This window comes from Mercenaria mercenaria, chromosome 18, assembly GCF_021730395.1.
Source record: "Mercenaria mercenaria strain notata chromosome 18, MADL_Memer_1, whole genome shotgun sequence".
NCBI lineage: Eukaryota > Metazoa > Mollusca > Bivalvia > Venerida > Veneridae > Mercenaria > Mercenaria mercenaria.
In genome coordinates, this window is record NC_069378.1 from 31,882,942 (window position 1) to 31,901,797 (window position 18,856).

At 37.2% G+C, this 18,856-nt stretch overlaps 2 protein-coding genes across 2 annotated transcripts in view; one reads left to right on the forward strand and one right to left on the reverse strand.

Annotated features, from left to right (window-relative positions):
• On the forward strand, nt 1–18,567 carry LOC123538085 (innexin unc-9-like). Its single transcript, XM_053529446.1, has 5 exons — nt 1–549; nt 4,854–4,918; nt 10,696–10,909; nt 12,190–12,384; nt 13,451–18,567. The coding sequence occupies exons 2-5, from the start codon at nt 4,866–4,868 to the stop codon at nt 14,249–14,251; spliced, it is 1,263 nt and encodes a 420-aa protein (XP_053385421.1). The 5' UTR covers nt 1–549; nt 4,854–4,865; the 3' UTR covers nt 14,252–18,567.
• The window catches only part of LOC123538831 (uncharacterized oxidoreductase YjmC-like), a 19,443-nt gene continuing 16,577 nt past the window's right edge, over nt 15,991–18,856 (reverse strand). Inside the window, exons 9-10 of the mRNA XM_045323226.2 lie at nt 18,603–18,713; nt 15,991–16,164 (exon numbers count right to left, since the gene is read on the reverse strand). Of these exons, the coding sequence (XP_045179161.2) occupies nt 16,117–16,164; nt 18,603–18,713 (159 nt within the window). The 3' untranslated portion in view covers nt 15,991–16,116. The remainder of the gene's footprint in view (nt 16,165–18,602; nt 18,714–18,856) is intronic.

The window sequence follows — 18,856 nt, forward strand, 5'->3', positions numbered from 1 at the left end:
TAACATTATGGCTGACTTTGGGACAGGTAGAAACGAAACATGTGGTTCAAATTCAGACATAGATTAAACCGCCATTTTGATTCCTCAAAGAAACATTACTTTACCTAGCCGAATATTCGCAAACGAGCACGTGGTGTTTTTTCGTCTGCAAACCTTTGCATCCAACTTTCTTAGAAAACTAATTAGCATAATAACTGTGTCAAAGCATTAAATGTATCAGAAAATAGAAACCTCATTTTTTTGGATAACATCGTCTGTTAAAAAAGTGTAAAATAATCAATAAATATTAAAGTTTAAGTGTTTTTTTTATATTAGACGAAATGCGTTTTTGAAATAATTTTTCATACTTATTGATATCAGGAGATAGTACATGCTGTGAAATATCAATGACATGATACCTTTGTGTAATAAAATAAAAATATGTACAACATAATATCATTCTTTGAATATTTGAATACAGAATGCTATGTGATTAAAAAGTTATGTGGAAATATCTTATAGTACAGCCTGGGAAAGGAATTTAATACTTCAAAGGTTTCAAATATAAAGGTGAGCAATTTTAATGTTTTATCATTTTCGAGGAAACATTTGAGAGTGACAAAATATCACATTATTCCTTAAGATAATTTGCACGTTCGGATAAAAGCAATTTTACAATGTAAAATTCGATTGAACCTTGATTTTTCAAAACTCAGTATATACTTAGAAAATTCGACAAATAAAAAAGATAGGGTCGTGTGCTTAATTTCTTGCTGGACTGATTTGAAAAAAATATACCTCGGACAAGTTTTTATAATGGGAGTCTATGGAAAAATCACAATTTTGATAATATTTTCGCGAATAGAAATTTTTCTACTGAGTAGATTTTAATGAAACTTCTCACGGTCGTAAATAAACATATTATCTGCATTATGATGAAATAATATGTATAGGTTCGTTTGCTTGTTTTTTTTTTAAATATTTGCCCATGATTAAAGAGACCCACACATTTCAAGCTGATCTTAAGACTTTATTTGGAATGATTTAACGTGTCAAACGTTTTAGTATCATATTTTATCTTTAGAAAGACAGTGACGTTGCCATTTTGATAAAGTTAATTGGGTTTCCATTAGTTCATAAAATGATTTTCATTTCCGTGCTTTATTCTACGTTTTCCGACTAAATGACATTACGCCATTACTTCCGTTTCATCAAACGCGCAGAACTACATAAAAAGATGTAGAACTAATGTAAGAATTATGTGTGGAATATAAAAAAACTTTGGTCAAAATAGAATAAAAATTAAAACAGTCTAACTATTTATTTAACTTTTTATTTGGCTGTTTAACTAAACTAAAATGTCTTGCAGGTTTGTGGACTCGTTCCATATTCATCTCGTGCCCATACGAATATTTACCATAATTAGTTTTAATGATAGTTGGAATACGATAAGTATTTTCCCCGTGCTATGTATCGTTTAAAATAAACGTCTTATCAGCCGATTTTTTTCACATGAGAAATAAACATGTTCGTCTACGTCCGGACCAAACTATGAAACGGTTTCAAAATGCAGCTTTTGAAAATCATACATAACTTTTCATGTGTTCACTGGTGCACTAACTTCTTTCAATATAATAAATTATTATCATGATCTGTACATACCTTTATTTAAAACTTAAGATATTATTGTAGATTATCGGTACAATATTGCCGAAATTGCAACACATGGTCTTCGCTTATCATGAGCGCTCTCAGTATCAAAACCATGATATTTTCTCTGGAAATAATGGCTGTACATAACAAAACGATAAAGCTCGCATTATGCCTACTTTCTTCTCTACGTATCAGCATTATAGTCATATGTCTCTTTGGCTAAAAGAACCCGACCTATTTCTTTAATCTTTATTGTTACCCATAATGTATTTATTCAAAACTCGAAATTTTATAACTCCAGTTTTATTTAGATCTACAAGTATTTCTCAATACTGATATAAACATCATAAAGGCCTGGTTTTACGCAGTATGACTGTTTTTACTATTCTTTTTTGATTATTTCTTCTATAAAAATATAGATACTGCGAACCACAACATCTTGACTAATAAAAGTTCCGCGGATAAATAAAAAAACATTAGCATAAAGATAATTTTCAAATTCCACGACCAATTTTCTTTCTTACTTTTATTAAATAGGCTACATTTTCTTTATTACTTATATTAGATATGCTACATGTACCCCTTCACTGTGGACACGCATTGTTCTGCTGATGTCCAGACATTAGCCCAAAGGGATCAATGAGGATGTGCGTCATTCAGCTTACATTCCGCACATAAAGCCTACATCGGTAACTGTGGAGGAGCATCATTCAACTAACGTCCCACGCATTAGCCGTACGAGGTCAATGAGGATGTGCGTCATTCAGTTTTCATTCCGCACATCAGTCACAATTTGTCACTGTGGACGAGCATCATTCAGCTAACATTCCACACATTATCAATACGGACCACTGAGGGTGTGCATCATTCAGTTTGCATTCCGCACATCAGCCACAATTCGTCACTGTTGATGAGCATCATTCAGCTGACATCCCGCACATAATCAATACGGGACCACTGAGGGTGTGCGTCATTCAATTTGCATTCCGCACATCAGTCACCATGTGTCACCTGGAGGAGCACCATTAAGCCAACATCCCACACATTATCAATACGGGATCATTGATGGTGTGCGTCATTCAATTTGCATTCCGCACATCAGCCACAATTCGTCACTGTTGATGAGCATCATTCAGCTGACATCCCGTACATTATCAATACGGGACCACGGAGGGTGTGCGTCATTCAGTTTGCATTCCGCACATCAGTCACCAATTGTCACCTGGAGGAGCATCATTAAGCCAACATCCCACACATTATCAATACGGGATCATTGATGGTGTGCGTCATTCAGTTTGCATTCCGCACATCATTCACCAATTGTCACCTGGAGGAGCATCATTAAGCCAACATCCCACACATTATCAATACGGGATCATTGATGGTGTGCGTCATTCAGTTTGCATTCCGCACATCATTCAGCTTATATTTCACATACTGACTGGCGTAGTTCACTATAGAAGAACAAATCAACTTGCACTCCACTCATCAGCGACCGTTCAGATTACTGTAGGCTAGCGTCTGTCAGCTTGCATTCCGTACATCAGCCACTTGACTGTATGTCGTCCAGCTTGCATTTCATATATAAGCCACTGTAGATAACTTTGGAAGTGCGATATGCAGCTGATATTTCGCACATCAGTCACACTGAAAACGTGCGTTGTGTAGCTGCAATCCACACATTATCTACTGTAGATTAATGTGGACGAGTATCATTCAGCTGGCATTCCACACATCAGCCAGCTAGTGTAGATAACAATGGACATGCGGCGTGTAGCTGCATTCGACACATTATCCATTTTAGATTACTGTGGACATTCCATACATTAGCGGATATAGATTAATGTTGACATACGTCAAGCAGTTGCATTCCACACATTAGTCGCTGTGAATAATTGTGCATATATGTCATACAGCTGCAATCCACACTAGCCAATGAAAACTATTCTATTGCGGACTTGCGTCTAAATACTGTGAACGTTCGTCGTGCGGCTGCATTCCACACATTATCTTCTGTAGTTTACTGTGGACCAGCATCATCAAACAGACGTTCCATACATTAGCCAATATAGGTTACTGTTGACGTACGTGATGCAGTTGCATTCCGCATTAGACAATGTGGATTACTGTGTAAAGGTGTCATACAGCTGCATTCCACACATTAGCCAATGGAAACTAATGGGGACTTGCGGCAGATTACTGTGAACGGGCGTCGTGCAGCGACATTCCACACATTAGCCAATTAAAACTAATGGGGACTTGCGGCAGATTACTGAGAACGAACGTCGTGCAGCTGCATTCCACACATTAACCATGAAAACTAATGCGGACGAACGTCGTGCAGCTGCATTCCACACATTAACCATGAAAACTAATGCAGACTTGTGGCAGATTACTGTGAGTTTATGCCTCAAAAAGAGACAATCAAAGTAGCGAAAAGGAGTCAATTCGGAGGGGTGTATTTAATGACGTATATCCCTCTTATATAAAATAACACTCCTTTTCCTTTTCTATAGTAGCGATATAGTTCTTTATGGGAATACAAATCTCTGAAATATATAATATTCTAGAAAATGTCGAAAAAAAACGTAATTATATGAGCTAAAGAACAGCTGGGTTTAGTGGTGTTCAACGTTAGTAACAATAGAAGAATAAATGAATAAATAAGATTTTGTCTTCACAAATTAATACTGCGCTGAAACGAGCTTATATTTCATTGTAACTTATAAAAAGATAAGATACAAAAGGTGTTCAGCATGTCATATAAAAGGGCTCCATATGATATAATGACAAGTGTATTGTTTAAATCAAACAACTGAACTTTAAGCGAGAATGTCCTTACTATATATTCCTTGCAGTGTTTTTGTTGTTTTAACGCGTTTGAATTTCAAGGCTTTACGGTATGCGTGAAACTTGGCATTACTTGTTCGTGTACGCGTACTTCCTGTAAATCTCTATACATGATCATAAGCGTCTCCTAAAATGTCCAGCATATCTGCACGTTAAAAACGTCGTCCAGTATGGGTTTTATAAACATTTGAACATGTACGGCTAAATTGTATGACAAAAAAAAAGAAATATTTTATGTACGTATGAAGTTTCAGCCTCTCTATCCATATAATAAAACAGCGAAAATTGCTAATATAATTGGAAACCTTTAAAGGATAAGAGATAAAAACTTAGGCATTTTGTACACTTCCTTTCTCTTTCATTCTTTCCAGAAATCCTAAACAATGGGTAACGGTCTGTGTGTGGAGACATCAAGCTCTTGGACTGTTTTTGACTGGTAAGTAAGTTCACAGGGGAATGTAGGACACCGTCTCCCCTCATCATAATTAGCATTTTATCATTTTAATGTGGAATGAATTGAAAAATAGTGTTTTCTTACTTAATGACTAATGCGAGCGAAGCAAGAATTTCTGGGATATTCCTGCTGGAGTTGAAGATTCACAAAAAGTAATTACTCAAATCTTCGCAAGATATATGGGATTTCGCAAGATATGGAAAGATTTTAAACTTGTTAGATTGGAAATGAGTATGATTTTGAAAATATAGGAAAAGATATCACGAGCGATGCAAGCAAGAAGTTCTTTTCTGCGATTCTAGGATATCATTCCTGGACTTGAGACCAGATTCATTAGGGTGTTTACTTTATTAACTTTGAAGGTGATGTCAGACTTATCATTTACTGAACTAAAGGGGACAACATATTTCTTTTCTTTTCTAACTTTTAATGTTTGTCCCTAAAGATCCTACAAGACGTTGTGGAACATTTTCTCTTCAGTTTTTCAACATTATTATAAGGAAAAGTATTCTAGTCAGGTTACTGCGTTAGTATATATGACAATGAAGCGAACGTCCTCGTTTTGCGGGTATCCTAGTCTTCGGAGCGCCATCTGGTCCAGCTAGATCGGAACTGCCCAAATATATTTAGTATTTAAGAAAGAAAATGTCCGTGACTGCAGTTTGATATCTTGCACTGTAAGTACTACTCACTGAACATATGTCACTGGGTAGTGTTCATTGCGATGCCAGAACTCTTCACCGACATCGATCACTGACTAGTGCTCTCTGTGCTGCGATACTCCTCATCAAACATTGATGACTGAGTAGCGCTCATTGTGCATTTCACCGAACATCGCTCACGAAGTAGTACTCAGCGCTCTGGGAACACACATACCAAAACATCGCTTACTGAGTTGTGCTCATTGCACTGCAAGCACACTTCACCGAACATTGCTCACTAGGTTGTGCTCAGTGCGCTGCGAACACACTTCACCGAACATACTTCACTAAGTAGCTCATTGATCATTGTGCATCGACCACACTTCATCGAACATCGATCACTGAACTGTGCTTATTGCGCTGCAAGTACACTTCACCGAGCATCGTTTACTGAGTTGTGCTCAGTACGCTGCGATCACACTTCACCGCACATCGCTTACTGAGTTGTGCTCATTGTGCTGCAAACACACTTCACCGAACATCGCTCACTGAGTTGTGCTCAGTACGCTGCGATCACACTTCACCGAACATCGTTTACTGAGTTGTGCTCATTGTGCTGCAAACACACTTTACCGAACATCGTTCACTGAGTTGTGCTCAGTACGTTGCGATCATACTTCACCAATTTTCGCTAACTGAGGTGTGCTCAGTGCGCTGCAAGCACACTTCACATTGATAAATGAGTAGTGCTCATTGCACTGCGAGCACGCTTCACCAAACATCGCTCACTGAGTTGAGCACACTTCACAGAACATCGTTCACTGAGATGCACTCAATGTGCTCAGTGCGCTGCGAGCACACTTCACCGAACCTCGACTACTAAGTTGGGCTACACACTTCACCAAACATCGCTCACTGAGTTGTGCTCAGTGCGCTGCGAGCACACATCACCGATTATCTTTCACTGAGTTGTGCTCATTGTGCTACGAGCACACTTCACCGAACATCGCTCACTTAGTTGTGAACAGTCGCTGACGGAGTTGTGGTCACTGATTAGTGCTCATTGTGCTGCGAGCACAATTGCCTGAACATCGCTTATGGAGTTTTGCTTATTGCGCTGTGAGTACACTTCACCGAGAATAAATCACTGAGTAGTGCTCATTGCGCTGCGAGCACACTTCACCGAACATCGATCGCTGAGTAGTGATTATTGCGCTGCCAGCAGACTTCGCCGAAAATTGATCGCTTAGTAGTGCTCATTGCGCTGCGAGCACACTTCGCATCGATAAATCAGTAGTGCTCATTGCACTGCGGGCACACTTCATCGAACATCACTCATTATGTAGTGCTTAATGTGCTTCGAGCACACTTCACCGATCATTGATCGCTTAGTAGTGCTCATTGCACTGCGAGCCCACTTCACATTGATACATCACTCCGAGCACACTTCATCGAGTATCACTCATTATGTAGTGCTTATTGCGCTACGAGCACACTTCACCGAACGTCGCTCATTGAGTTGTGCTCAGTGTGCAGCGAGCACACATCACCGATTATCTTTCACTGAGTTCTGCTCATTGTGCTACGAGAACACTTCACCGAACATCGCCCACTTAGTTGTGAACAGTCGCTGACGGAGTTGTGGTCAGTGGGCTGCAAACACACTTCATCGAACATCGCTCACTGATTAGTGCTCAATGTGCTGCGAGCACAATTCCCCGAACATCGCTTATGGAGTTCTGCTCATTGCGCTGCGAGCAAACTTTATCGAGAATAGATCACTGAGTAGTGCTCATTGCGCTGCGAGCACAATTCCCCGAACATCGCTTATGGAGTTTTGCTCATTGCGCTGCGAGCACACTTCATCGAGAATAGATCACTGAGTAGTGCTCATTGCGCTGCGAGCACACTTCACCAAACACCGCTCACTGAGTTGTGCTCATTGAACTGCGAGAACACTTCACCGAACATTGACCGCTTAGCAGTGCTCATTGCTCATTATGTAGTGCTTATTTCGCTACGAGCACACTTCACCGAACATCGTTCACTGAGATGTACTCATTGTGCTGCGAACATACCTCATCGAACATCGATCGATGAGTAGTACTTAGTGCGCTGCCAGCACACTTCGCAGAACATACCTCACTGAGCAGAGCTCATTGTGCTGCGAGCACATTCCACCGAACATCGCTCACCGAGTTTTGTGTTCAGTGCGCTGCGAACACATTTCAACGAACATCCATCAATTAGTTGTGCTCATTGCCCTGTGAACACATTTCACCGAACATCGCTGACTGAGTTTTGCTCAGGGCGCAGCGAACACTCTTCACAGAACATCGCTTAGTAAGTAGTGCTCAGTGCTCTGCGAGCACACTTCACCAAACATCGCTCACTATTTAGTGCTTAGTGCGCTACGAGCATACTTCAACTAACATTGCCCACTGAGTTGTGCTCAGTGCGCTGCGAGAACACTTCACCGAACATCACTCACTAATAAGTGCACAGTGCACTGCGAGCACACTTCACCGAACATCGCTCACTGAGTTGTGCTCAGTGCGCCGCAAGCACGTTGCAAGGAACATCTTTCACTGTGTAGTGTTCAGTGCTCTGCGAACACACTTAAACGAACATCGTTCACTGTGTTCTACTCAGACAGTGCGGTGCGAATACACTTCACCGAACATCGCTCACTGTGTTGTGCTCAGTGCGCTGCGAACACACTTCACCGAACATCGCTCACTGAGTTGTGCTCAGTGCTCTAAAACACACTTCACCGAACATCGCTCACTGAGTTGTAACCAGTGCTCTGCGAACACACTTCGCCTGACATCGCTCACTGAGTTGTGCTCAGTGCGCTGCGAGCACGTTGCACCGAACATTGCTCAGTGCTCTGCGAGCACACTTCACCCAAGGACGAACGTTGAAGAGTCCGCCAGTGATAACGCTATTTTTTTTATATCAATATGAACAAGAAGTAAGGTAACTCAGTATAATTTGGAAAGTTTATCAATGATCATCAAACTGATAACGCTTCGGTTACAGCATCATAATTATCACCATCTTCTTCTTTTTCTTCAACATCAATACCATCATCATTAGGTTTATCCTGTATATCGTAATCACTTTTACCACCACCATCATCATCGTCGTCATCATCCACATATTCAAAAATATTTTAATCCTTATTTCAATCAATTAACAATCATTATGTTGTTTGGTACTCTCCAAAAAACTTTCAGCAGGTGCATATTTTGTCCAAGTTATAAACCATGATTAAACTGAAAATAAAAATGATAATATCATGATGGTTATAATGATGACGATGGTAATGACGATGATGATGATGATGATTACGACAATTTGACGATAATTTTGCAAACATGCCAACATACGTTCCGTTAAATGACACTTGTCAAACCATGTGCACCCCTTGCATTGTATTTAGTCGCTGCCAAAACTCGACTGACTTTTGGTAATTACTACCAAATTGCGTTTCTACCATTTTGAAACGTAACACATGTATATTATTCCCTATGTGTCGTTTCAACAGTATACGAAATACAGCAAACAAAAAGGGTAGGACAAAATGACCACCCCTTCAAAGTCTCTCTTGCCATTTTTTAATTTTTTTTGGATACCAGAAAAATGTTTAGGTTTCATATGCTTCTTCCATGATAGCAGTTGAACACATAAAGTTATATTACTGCCTTTATACAAAATTTCCTTTAGTTATCATAGAAGTGATGGACAAACCAGTGCACCAAAGGCATAGCGTATGATCATTTACTAAAGAATTGTGCTGAAATTAAGAATACTCACAGAATCCCCCAGCCCGTGCATGTTTCTAATTGGATAGATATTATGACTGACGTCTATAAGAGTTTGAACTGTGTAGGGCCCTTGTTTTTTTTAGTATACAAATTGTTAGTGGGAAATATCATGTTATTGCAATGATAAGCATTCTATTATGCATTTTTGTAACTCCCCGTATAAATCAGTTGTGACAGTTTATGTGAAACTAATGCACGAGTTAATTTAGCTGATATAAAACGAATTGTCAGAATAATGATATTCCCGTGATATGTACTTGTCACGTGGTATGGGAGATAAAAACGGTTTTCACACTTCTGAAGTAAGTGCGGAGACTTACAGTAAATTGAATTCTTCCACTGAGAATGTCTTTGATGAAGAGGGCAAAAATATCCCGCTTAATTAGTTGTAATCTAGAATTTACTTGTGTGTTTAATTATTAGAATCGGGCGTTTGTTTGTAAATATTGAACAATTCTTTGGCTGTAAAAAGTCTCCCCGTACTTGAATTCAGTGTTGTTATATTTTCTGGTCCTTTGGAGTCCATTTAACATATGTGTAATAGAGTTCCGCTTAAGCCGGTGCTAGAGGGGCGTAAGAGGTGTTGCACATTTCATTACCTCTAATGAACCGAGTCTGCTATTATTCCTTTTGGTTGCAGTCTTTGTTTCCAAAGGATGTCACATATTTTTCAGATACGAATTTCAGATTTGCACATATATTTCGCGCATGATAATATGTGAATTTTATTATATGTATTAATATAATTGTGTGTCTAACGTGTTTTATAGCATTGCATACATTTCTGTTTACAAAATGTATTTTTGTTTTCCAAAATAATGACACACGGGGTTTGAAACCATTATCAGAATAAAAGTAGAAAAATCATCATAAAAATGTGGAAACAATGCTCAAATGACATGTTATTCACCTCTAGAAAACATTCTTTTTTTTTTTGAAATTGTGGTTTCTCAGTTTTTGTTGTTGTTTTTTTTTTTTGGTTTAGTGCCGTTTTTCAATACTTTTTCAGTTTCTTAACGGTAGACATATAACTTAATAAACCAGTGTTCCTGCATTCTGCACCAGTACTAACCTGTTCTCCGCAAGTAGTTGTCACCTTCTCCACATGAATCAGAGGTGATAGACGAAATGACTTCAGACACTACGTCTTTTATCAAATCGTCATGGAGCACATACGCTCCTCCCCAAGGATCGAAGAAGACATCATGATCAGCGCTCTCCCTATTGAGCCAAGAAACATATTTGAACTGTAAATAAATGGTATATTGGCATCTTGCATTTTTTTCAGGCTTGACAAAGTACTTGGTTCAGTTGGGAGTTATGCTGGTTTAGGAAAACTCCGGAATGACGATGATTTCATTGATCGTCTTAGTCACCATTATACGACCATGCTACTGGTTATATTCACGATAGTCGTCAGTACCAAACAATACGTCGGTGACGCCATACAGTGCTGGTGCCCGGCACAATTTACTGAAGCTCATGTTCATTATGCAAACCAGGTACGTTATTTATCAAATAATCTAGGCCTTCGAGTGATTTGTCTCCTGATCCAAAACAGGTCCGAGTTCAGATGAGCCGGACGTGAACCACGAATGCGTTAGCCTGAGGGGTTAAACATCCAAGAATCTGAACGATGAAGCGTAGTAGATTAGACGATGAGCCACAAGGCCTTGATTGCTTTCATACTTAAATGCTTGTTGGAATATTTTGAAAAAAAATAGGCTAGACTTCATTTATTCGAGAGGTCATGCGGAAGTTTGACGTCATAAAGCTCTCTTACCGGTCCGCTCGCTTGACCTTCTTTGTTTAAATGGCAATCATATAGAGCCATTTTGAAATTTTAAATTTATGTCATTACCATAAAACAGCAAGTTCAAATGTAGTTGTAGAATTCATATCCTGTGAATATTACATGTCCTTTTTGACAACAGTTGTCTGTTTGCCAAACCAAAAACATCGACGTAATCTGTGAATTAAAATATACGAGGCTTTGAAAATACATATTTTTCTATAAAAAAAAATGGAAAACGTGAACCTGTCTGATGCGGGTACTAGAATCTAAAAGCCCTACATTCTAGCATACAGAAAACTACTCGTATAAAAGAGAAAGTAAACGGACACCCTGACATTAGAGAGAATGCCTCTACGAGATACAGTGAAGATTATTTCACTATGTACATAATCTTAAGGATATCTGTTTGATGCCATTATTTCAAAGGGTTCACAAAATCATTATCTGTAGGCCTGCAGAAGTAACGGTTACATCGCTGTTACAATATTAGAGCAACGTGTCCACATCACTTACTATATAGTATGTTTGTATGTAGTATGTAGAGGGCATTCGAATGGATCACTCAACAATATATAGAAAAGTCGTGTTGTTTCGAAATATATTCCTTGACCGTATCACTAAAAGTGATACTTAACAGAGCCCTTAGTATTTCATGAAAGTTTGACGTTTTTGTCATCAAATGATTTTGTAAACAATGATAATGATAGTAGTAGTAGTAGTAGTAGTGGTGGTAGTGGTAGCGGTCGTGGTTGTGGTGATAGTAGTAGTTGTGGTAGTGGTCGTGGTCGTGGTGATAGTAGAGGTAGTGGTCGTGGTCGAGCTCATGGCCGTGGTGACAGTAGTGGTAATTTTAGTAGTAGTAGTAGTAGTAGTAGTAGTAGTAGTAATAGTAGTAATTGTAAACTTTTTACACTGTTTTTACCGGCTATCGAAGTAAATACGAAACATCATCTAATGTTGAATTACATAGGCCATTCAATATTTCAGATATGTTGGGTGTCAAACACATACCATGTCCCGATGGAAAACATTATACCAGCTGACCCAGATACGAGAAGAGAAACCCAGTTGACATACTACCAGTGGGTTCCATTTATACTATTGTTCATGGGAATGTTGTTCAAGATACCCCGTATCACATGGAAGGTTCTCACATATTCCTCGTCTATCAGTCTAGATAAGGTAAGCTTACAGCCAAACATATAGCTATCTTGGGTCCAAATTCACAAACGTTCAAAGTCAGAATTCACGCACTGGGCCCGTAACGACACTCGGCAATTTCCGTGAGATTACGTAATTTAATTTTACCCTGCTAAATTTCTAAAATGGAATGGTCCATCATTCAATATGGGCAGTACCACTTATTATTCAGAGGGGTGTTCACTAAAAATTTACTGACTGAATAGCGAACAGTGCAACAGTGCAGACCATGATCAGGATGTGCAGGCTGATCTTAGTCTGCACTGGTCGCAAACACAAAATCACTTGCCGTCAGCAGGCTAAATGTTAAGAATGCATAACGAGTAATGTATGCTAAGCTGTAAAACGAAAAGTCATATAAAATTCCATCAGTATCTTTGTTTTGAAATTGGCAAAAAGAAAATTTAGCATTTTAGACTTTAAACTTGATTGAAAATGTGTTTTAGTCCGCATTTGGTCAGCGTTTCACATATATTTTGTAGAAATAAAAACATTGTGTTGGTCGGGCTTCTTATTTCCAAATACCATAAAATGTTGATCAACCAATAAGTTATATAAACATTCTGCGGGGCCGGCCGTTCTATCAGAATTTGAAGCCAATTATTAGATGACCACAAACCCAGAGAAACAAACTCGGATTTTGGCTCATTTGATATTTAAGAAATATTAAACATTCCCCTATTTTTAACTGTGAATAAAATACAGACAGGAGTTCGGATGACCACGTGTGCATAAAACGGGTTGTATAATTATTTTTCAAGTTCACTCGTTAGGAATTTCGGAGTTCGAAACGTGTTTGTACCACACAAAAGTCGATATGACGTTTTATCATTATATCTGCTTATGTTTTTGAAATTTTATTTTTTCCACCGTTTGTCACTGGAATAGTCCGTATATATAACGGAATGGAGGTATCTTATAATATAACCAGATCGAAGAATTTCCTGATAAAGGTCAATAGACATTTTCTCATTGACTAAATAATGTTTTAAGCATTGACCACTTATTTTCTCGCTATCATATTTAGCATGGCTTTGTACATTTTCAGGTTCTTGGCTTGATATTCGCTCTACAGCTGGCGCCGAAAGCAGAAAGAGATGAAAAACTTGCAGAACTAACGGACTACTTAGATACCTGGTTACAGACGTCAGAACATTACAAAGACGTCTGCTGTCTTCAGCTCAAACAGAAAGTATCTCAGTATTCGTGTTTTGTTTGCGGAAGACGATACGGAAATCATTTCATTACGTCAGCAATTTTTGTCAAATTTCTTTACTTTACAAACGCTTTTATTCAATACTTTGCCTTAAATGCTTTTCTTGGAGATGATTTTGCAGCTTGGGGTTTTGAGATAATGACAGGACTCGCAGACGAAAATCCTGAGTATATGAAATTGTCTCCACGATTTCCTCGTGTGACGATGTGCGACTTCCAAATCCGCCAAATGATGAACGTACAGAGATGGACAGTCCAGTGTGTTCTGCCGATAAATTTGTTCAATTCCAAAATATTTTTGTTCATTTGGTTCTGGTTAGTGTTTTTATGTGTGACAAGTCTCATTTCACTATGCACACATTTCTACGCAACCATGTTTCCGCTAAAACGAGTGAACTTTATCCGGAAGTACTTGACATTACGACGCGTTATTACATATCGAGGCGAAGGCGAAAGACGTTTGATTCATCACTTTGTGATGTCATACTTAAAGTCGGATGGGGTATATGTTCTGCGCGTGGCGGCACATAACGCTACAGATATCCTTACTGCTCAAGTGATTGAAAATTTATACCGGAAGTTTAAGGAACGCCGGGTAGAATCTAAAGACCTAAATGGCGGAGAATATGTTTGATGAGCTGCCTTTACCGGAAATTAAAATCAGAAATGCCGAAAGCGATTAGAAGGGTCGTCTGACGATGACAGAGGACAACGGACAAAAAAAATGGCATTGCAAGATCACTCAACTAGTCTTATTTTTTCTGAAGAATCATGTTTAGCTGCTTTCTAAAAAAGTAAAGTATGCCGTTTTTAGGGGAAAAAACAAGTGTTATATAATAGGGCATGTGCAATGTTAATTGAAAATTCAGCGAGCTGCATTTATCTTTAAAACTTGTGCTACACTTGTAGATATTCACGTATATGTAGTTCCTTTTTCGATGTTTGTTTTCGAAGGTTTAGCGTATATAGTTTTGTTAATTAATTAATTAATTTATTTATTTATTTATTAACAAAGATACTCCCGTATGGTCATTCAGCAAGTTGTATAACATATTTGACAATTCTAATTAATTTGAATGTCTGTATGAAAAGGTAGAAATACGTTAAATATATTCGTAATTTTCAGTTTTTCCACGTTGTAAACATGGACCAAAAACACGCTTAATATTTTGCTCATATTCATTTCATGCATTATTTTTCGGCATTGATTAGGCCAAGCTCTTTTTATTCTACGGTGGCAAACGCCTATTATGGCCATGCATGTAGATCTGCATTGAAACTGAAAAACCGTTTTATTTTCAAAAAAAAGAAAAGCCTTCTTTAGTCATGTAATAATCGAGGTTTATATTACCCTTGATGCTAGCCAATGGTATGTGGTTTGCAATATTACTGAATGGCTATTTTGTATGTCGTACTGTTGGACGGCTGTTGTTTTATTCTGACAAAAGAGAAATGCTGTATAAGTGGATATATTCCCGGGTCAAAAAGTTCGCCAATTACCGATTCCGGACGTTTCTCGAGAGGAAATATTATCGAAGGTCCTTTGCTGAACTGTCAAAGCTAATAAGTTTGTTTATCTTTACTAGACTATAATGACGTGTCTTGGTGAAAATGGAATTCACACTGGCTGATATTTCCGCGAATATTTTGAATTCGCGAAAATCACGAACATTTCGACGTCGCGAAAATTTACACATATACAGTATCCTGTTCTAGACAAAAGCAGTCGTTTGTTATATGGACTCAATGGCTAAATTTCTATTATGAACTTGTCCGTCTTTCAATTTGGATAGTACCATTAACTGTTAAAAGGGGTGCTTACCAAAAAGATACTGACTGAATGGCGAACAGTGCAGATCATGATCTGACAGCACGGACGTGCAGGGGGATCATGATCTAAGTTGGTCGCAAAGGCAGAATAAGGCGTGTCCAGAATGATAAGGGTTAGTTATATTATCTACTGTGCCATTTGCGTTGATGGTAATAGTTTTCCCTTTTATTGCATGATGTAAGCGGAAATTACGTTTAACTATATAATACAAAATACGTATGTCTTAAGTGGTAATCAGCACTCATTACAATATACCACTCGGGTTACGCCTCCGTGCCAGTGTAGGTTAATTTACTTATTGACATTCTACAGTACTATTTTTATATATATTCAATGACGTCATGTATCGTTCTTTGCTTGAACTGATATACCCTAATGTGTATTACCCACACTTTTTTTTGCAATATAAACCATTAGCCATTTACATGTAATTTAATTCTGAGTTTGAAATTGTAGAATGAAATTAAATCACCATTTTGAAATCATCAAATTATCATTTTCTGGATTAAAAAGAACAACAACTTTTTTTATGTGATCAAAAGTTTTTATTTTGCACAAATGTTGCTATAACATCCAATGTAAGTTATATAATGAAGCCAGAACTATATTATGAAGTTTATATGTTTTATGATATTATATTATGTTAACAACCAGATATCACTGTGGCGTCAGACTGTCGTCAGAGGTTTAACACCAAGTCTAGCGGCTGTCTCGTTCTGGAAACAGAAAAATACAATTATCGTTTAAATTATCTTTGAAGTTGTCACTATTTCATCTTGTTTGCTTAAGTTTTTTTATCAATGTTAATGATATTAATTATGTTGCATTCTCGAATAATCTGTTTTAGAGAAGAACACAATCATTATAATGTACTTTATATCTGTAAGTCAGATGACATCCTATATCCGGCTTATCTCATTGGTCGGTTACTGGTCACATAATCTCATTGGTCGGTAACTGGTAACATAATCACATTAGTCGCTGACTGGTCACATAATCTCACTGGTCGGTAACTGGTCACATAATCTCATTGGTCGGTAACTGGTCACATAATCTCATTGGTAGGTAACTGGTCACATAAAGGCTCGTAGAAAAATGAAATTCGTCGCAGAAAGCGATAGGCCCTATTCTTCTAAGCAAAATTGTTTCCCATGATTTGATATCATTTTAAATGTAATTGGGTTTTTTATACAACATTAAAGTTTCATATTTTGTATAATATCTTTTTAGATCATTTGAGAAAATGTCTAGGTGAGCAGTTGGTATATGTGGGTAGACTGCCTGTAAAATAAATTTCTTTTGAAATCTGGCATTATTTTTTGTTAGATACACATTGCTCTTTTTCAATATAGTCATAGAATAGCATACTTACTGTATGATAATTTCGGTAGGTGAGTATCCAAGTTTATGGACCTGACAAAAGTGTTTATCAGCCAATGTGAATATCATTTGGTCAGGCCCGTTAACTTTGATATTCGCCTTATCACCAATGATAAATGTTAAATAGAAAATCTCGTTTTCCGAATATTTTCAAAACATCCAATATTTTTCTTTTCACAAAACAAACATATATAGATTTTTGAGATAACATTCTTATTAGTTAAATCATTCGTTCTCAAAATATATACATTGTATCTTGAAAACCACAGAGCCTTCATTTTACATAAATATGACTCCATTTTCAGTTCATACCCTGATATAACAGTTATAATTATCATAGATTTCTAGTACAATTCTAGAAATCAATTTGTTTATAATATATTGCCATGCTTTATTTTTGTGTATAACAGAATAAATATTACATTACTTTTCATGGGAAAATCAGTCTTTAAACAGCTTTTTTTCTACTCTTGCTGAAAATTTTCACTGTTCTATTCAAAGCAGTTCTATATATGAATTAGAAAAAAAGTTACCATACGTTTTTCTTAAAAAAATACCTATTTCCATAATATACTACATTTTTTAACAATATTGCTAGTAAATTTGACATTTAAAATTGTGTTTTAATACTTTTGTAATAGGCATGTATTGTCCACCACAGAATGTTTTAGATGAAAAATGTCAAACTACTTTATCCAAACGAATTTCTCTTTGCATCACATAACTGAATTCAATATAGATTCGACAGAAGACAAGCATGCATCCATAATCAGTTTACTGGTATTTCAATAGCAGGCGCCATTTGCCAAGGTTATTCCAAACTATATGTACAACAATATTTCATATTTTCATAAGTGTTTGTTTTTTTAAAAGTTGTAAATTAAAAGTCAAGTACTAAATACTTTCATCATGTTTAAAAGTTGTTACATGGATAGATCTTTGTTTTATAGACATCTGTATTTATCATATTTCTCAAACAGAGCGAACTGTGAGTTTCAGTAAATAAAAATAAACAGAATGAGATTTTGTGTGTTTTCTCTGTGAAATATGCATTACTATTTATATGGCGTATTGTCATACGAGGCAGTTAGATTGCTTCAAATAAGACATTATTCAAAATAAAACTCATAAGATGGAAGTAGCTTGTGAAATTTTGGAGTTTTTTTTATGATTTTTGTGTACATGATGTACAATATAAAAAATAATACACCTTTACACCTTGACTTCATGTCTTGAACACGGTCACAAAAACGTTGTAAACTTCAGCAATGAATACTTTATGAATTTTCAAAATAATGTCATTCTAGTTTATTCGATAAGGTTAAAGGTGGCAAAAACATTTGCGGTATTTCCAAAATGTAAAATGTTTTGAAACGCATATGTATATTTAACAAATAACGTATAGAAAAACCGTGTTTTAACGTTATTAATGCACAGAGAGAGGTTATACGTCCGCGGAATAATTTCACGATGGCGTAGCAGAGTGAATTTTTCTGGCGACGTATAACCGATTTTGAGTGTATTGATTCAGGAAAAACAGGATTATGCCATACATTATTTGTATTCTAATACGCCCTTAATCTAAATCAGTGGATAAAATATAGTAGCGCTCTTTTTTGGTCGCAACAAAAGCATTGACGCCATCGCACGTTAATGTGACGTCATTTTAACAGAAACAAGCATATTAGAATTTCATTTCGTTTCATTGTTGTTGTTATAAAGTTACATAATATCACAAATTATCCTAATTTACCTGGCATAAATCATGACTTACCGCTGCTTTGATCTGACTAGGATGGTAGAGAATGCCGCCTTGTTTGTCACATATCTCCATGTGTTTCCTTTCGGGATCACCAGGTGCTAGCACTTCTGATTCACCGTCTGCCTGTAATGAGCAATAATTCATGTTTTCCCTGTCGAGAATGCGGACTATTTTGTAGAATAAATCATCCTATTACACGTTCGGCTTTTTGCCATCTGTGGAGTTTTTTTGCGGAAAGCACATAGTCATTATAGGCTGTTTTTCTC

What these genes read in the sequence shown, in the direction of transcription:
- LOC123538085 (XM_053529446.1), top strand. Translation starts at nt 4,866, where the DNA reads ATGGGTAACGGTCTGTGTGTGGAGACATCAAGCTCTTGGACTGTTTTT. An exon ending in TCTTGGACTGTTTTTGACTG is followed by an intron (nt 4,919 to 10,695) that starts GTAAGTAAGTTC and finishes CATTTTTTTCAG; the next exon opens with GCTTGACAAAGTACTTGGTT. An exon ending in CGTCTATCAGTCTAGATAAG is followed by an intron (nt 12,385 to 13,450) that starts GTAAGCTTACAG and finishes GTACATTTTCAG; the next exon opens with GTTCTTGGCTTGATATTCGC.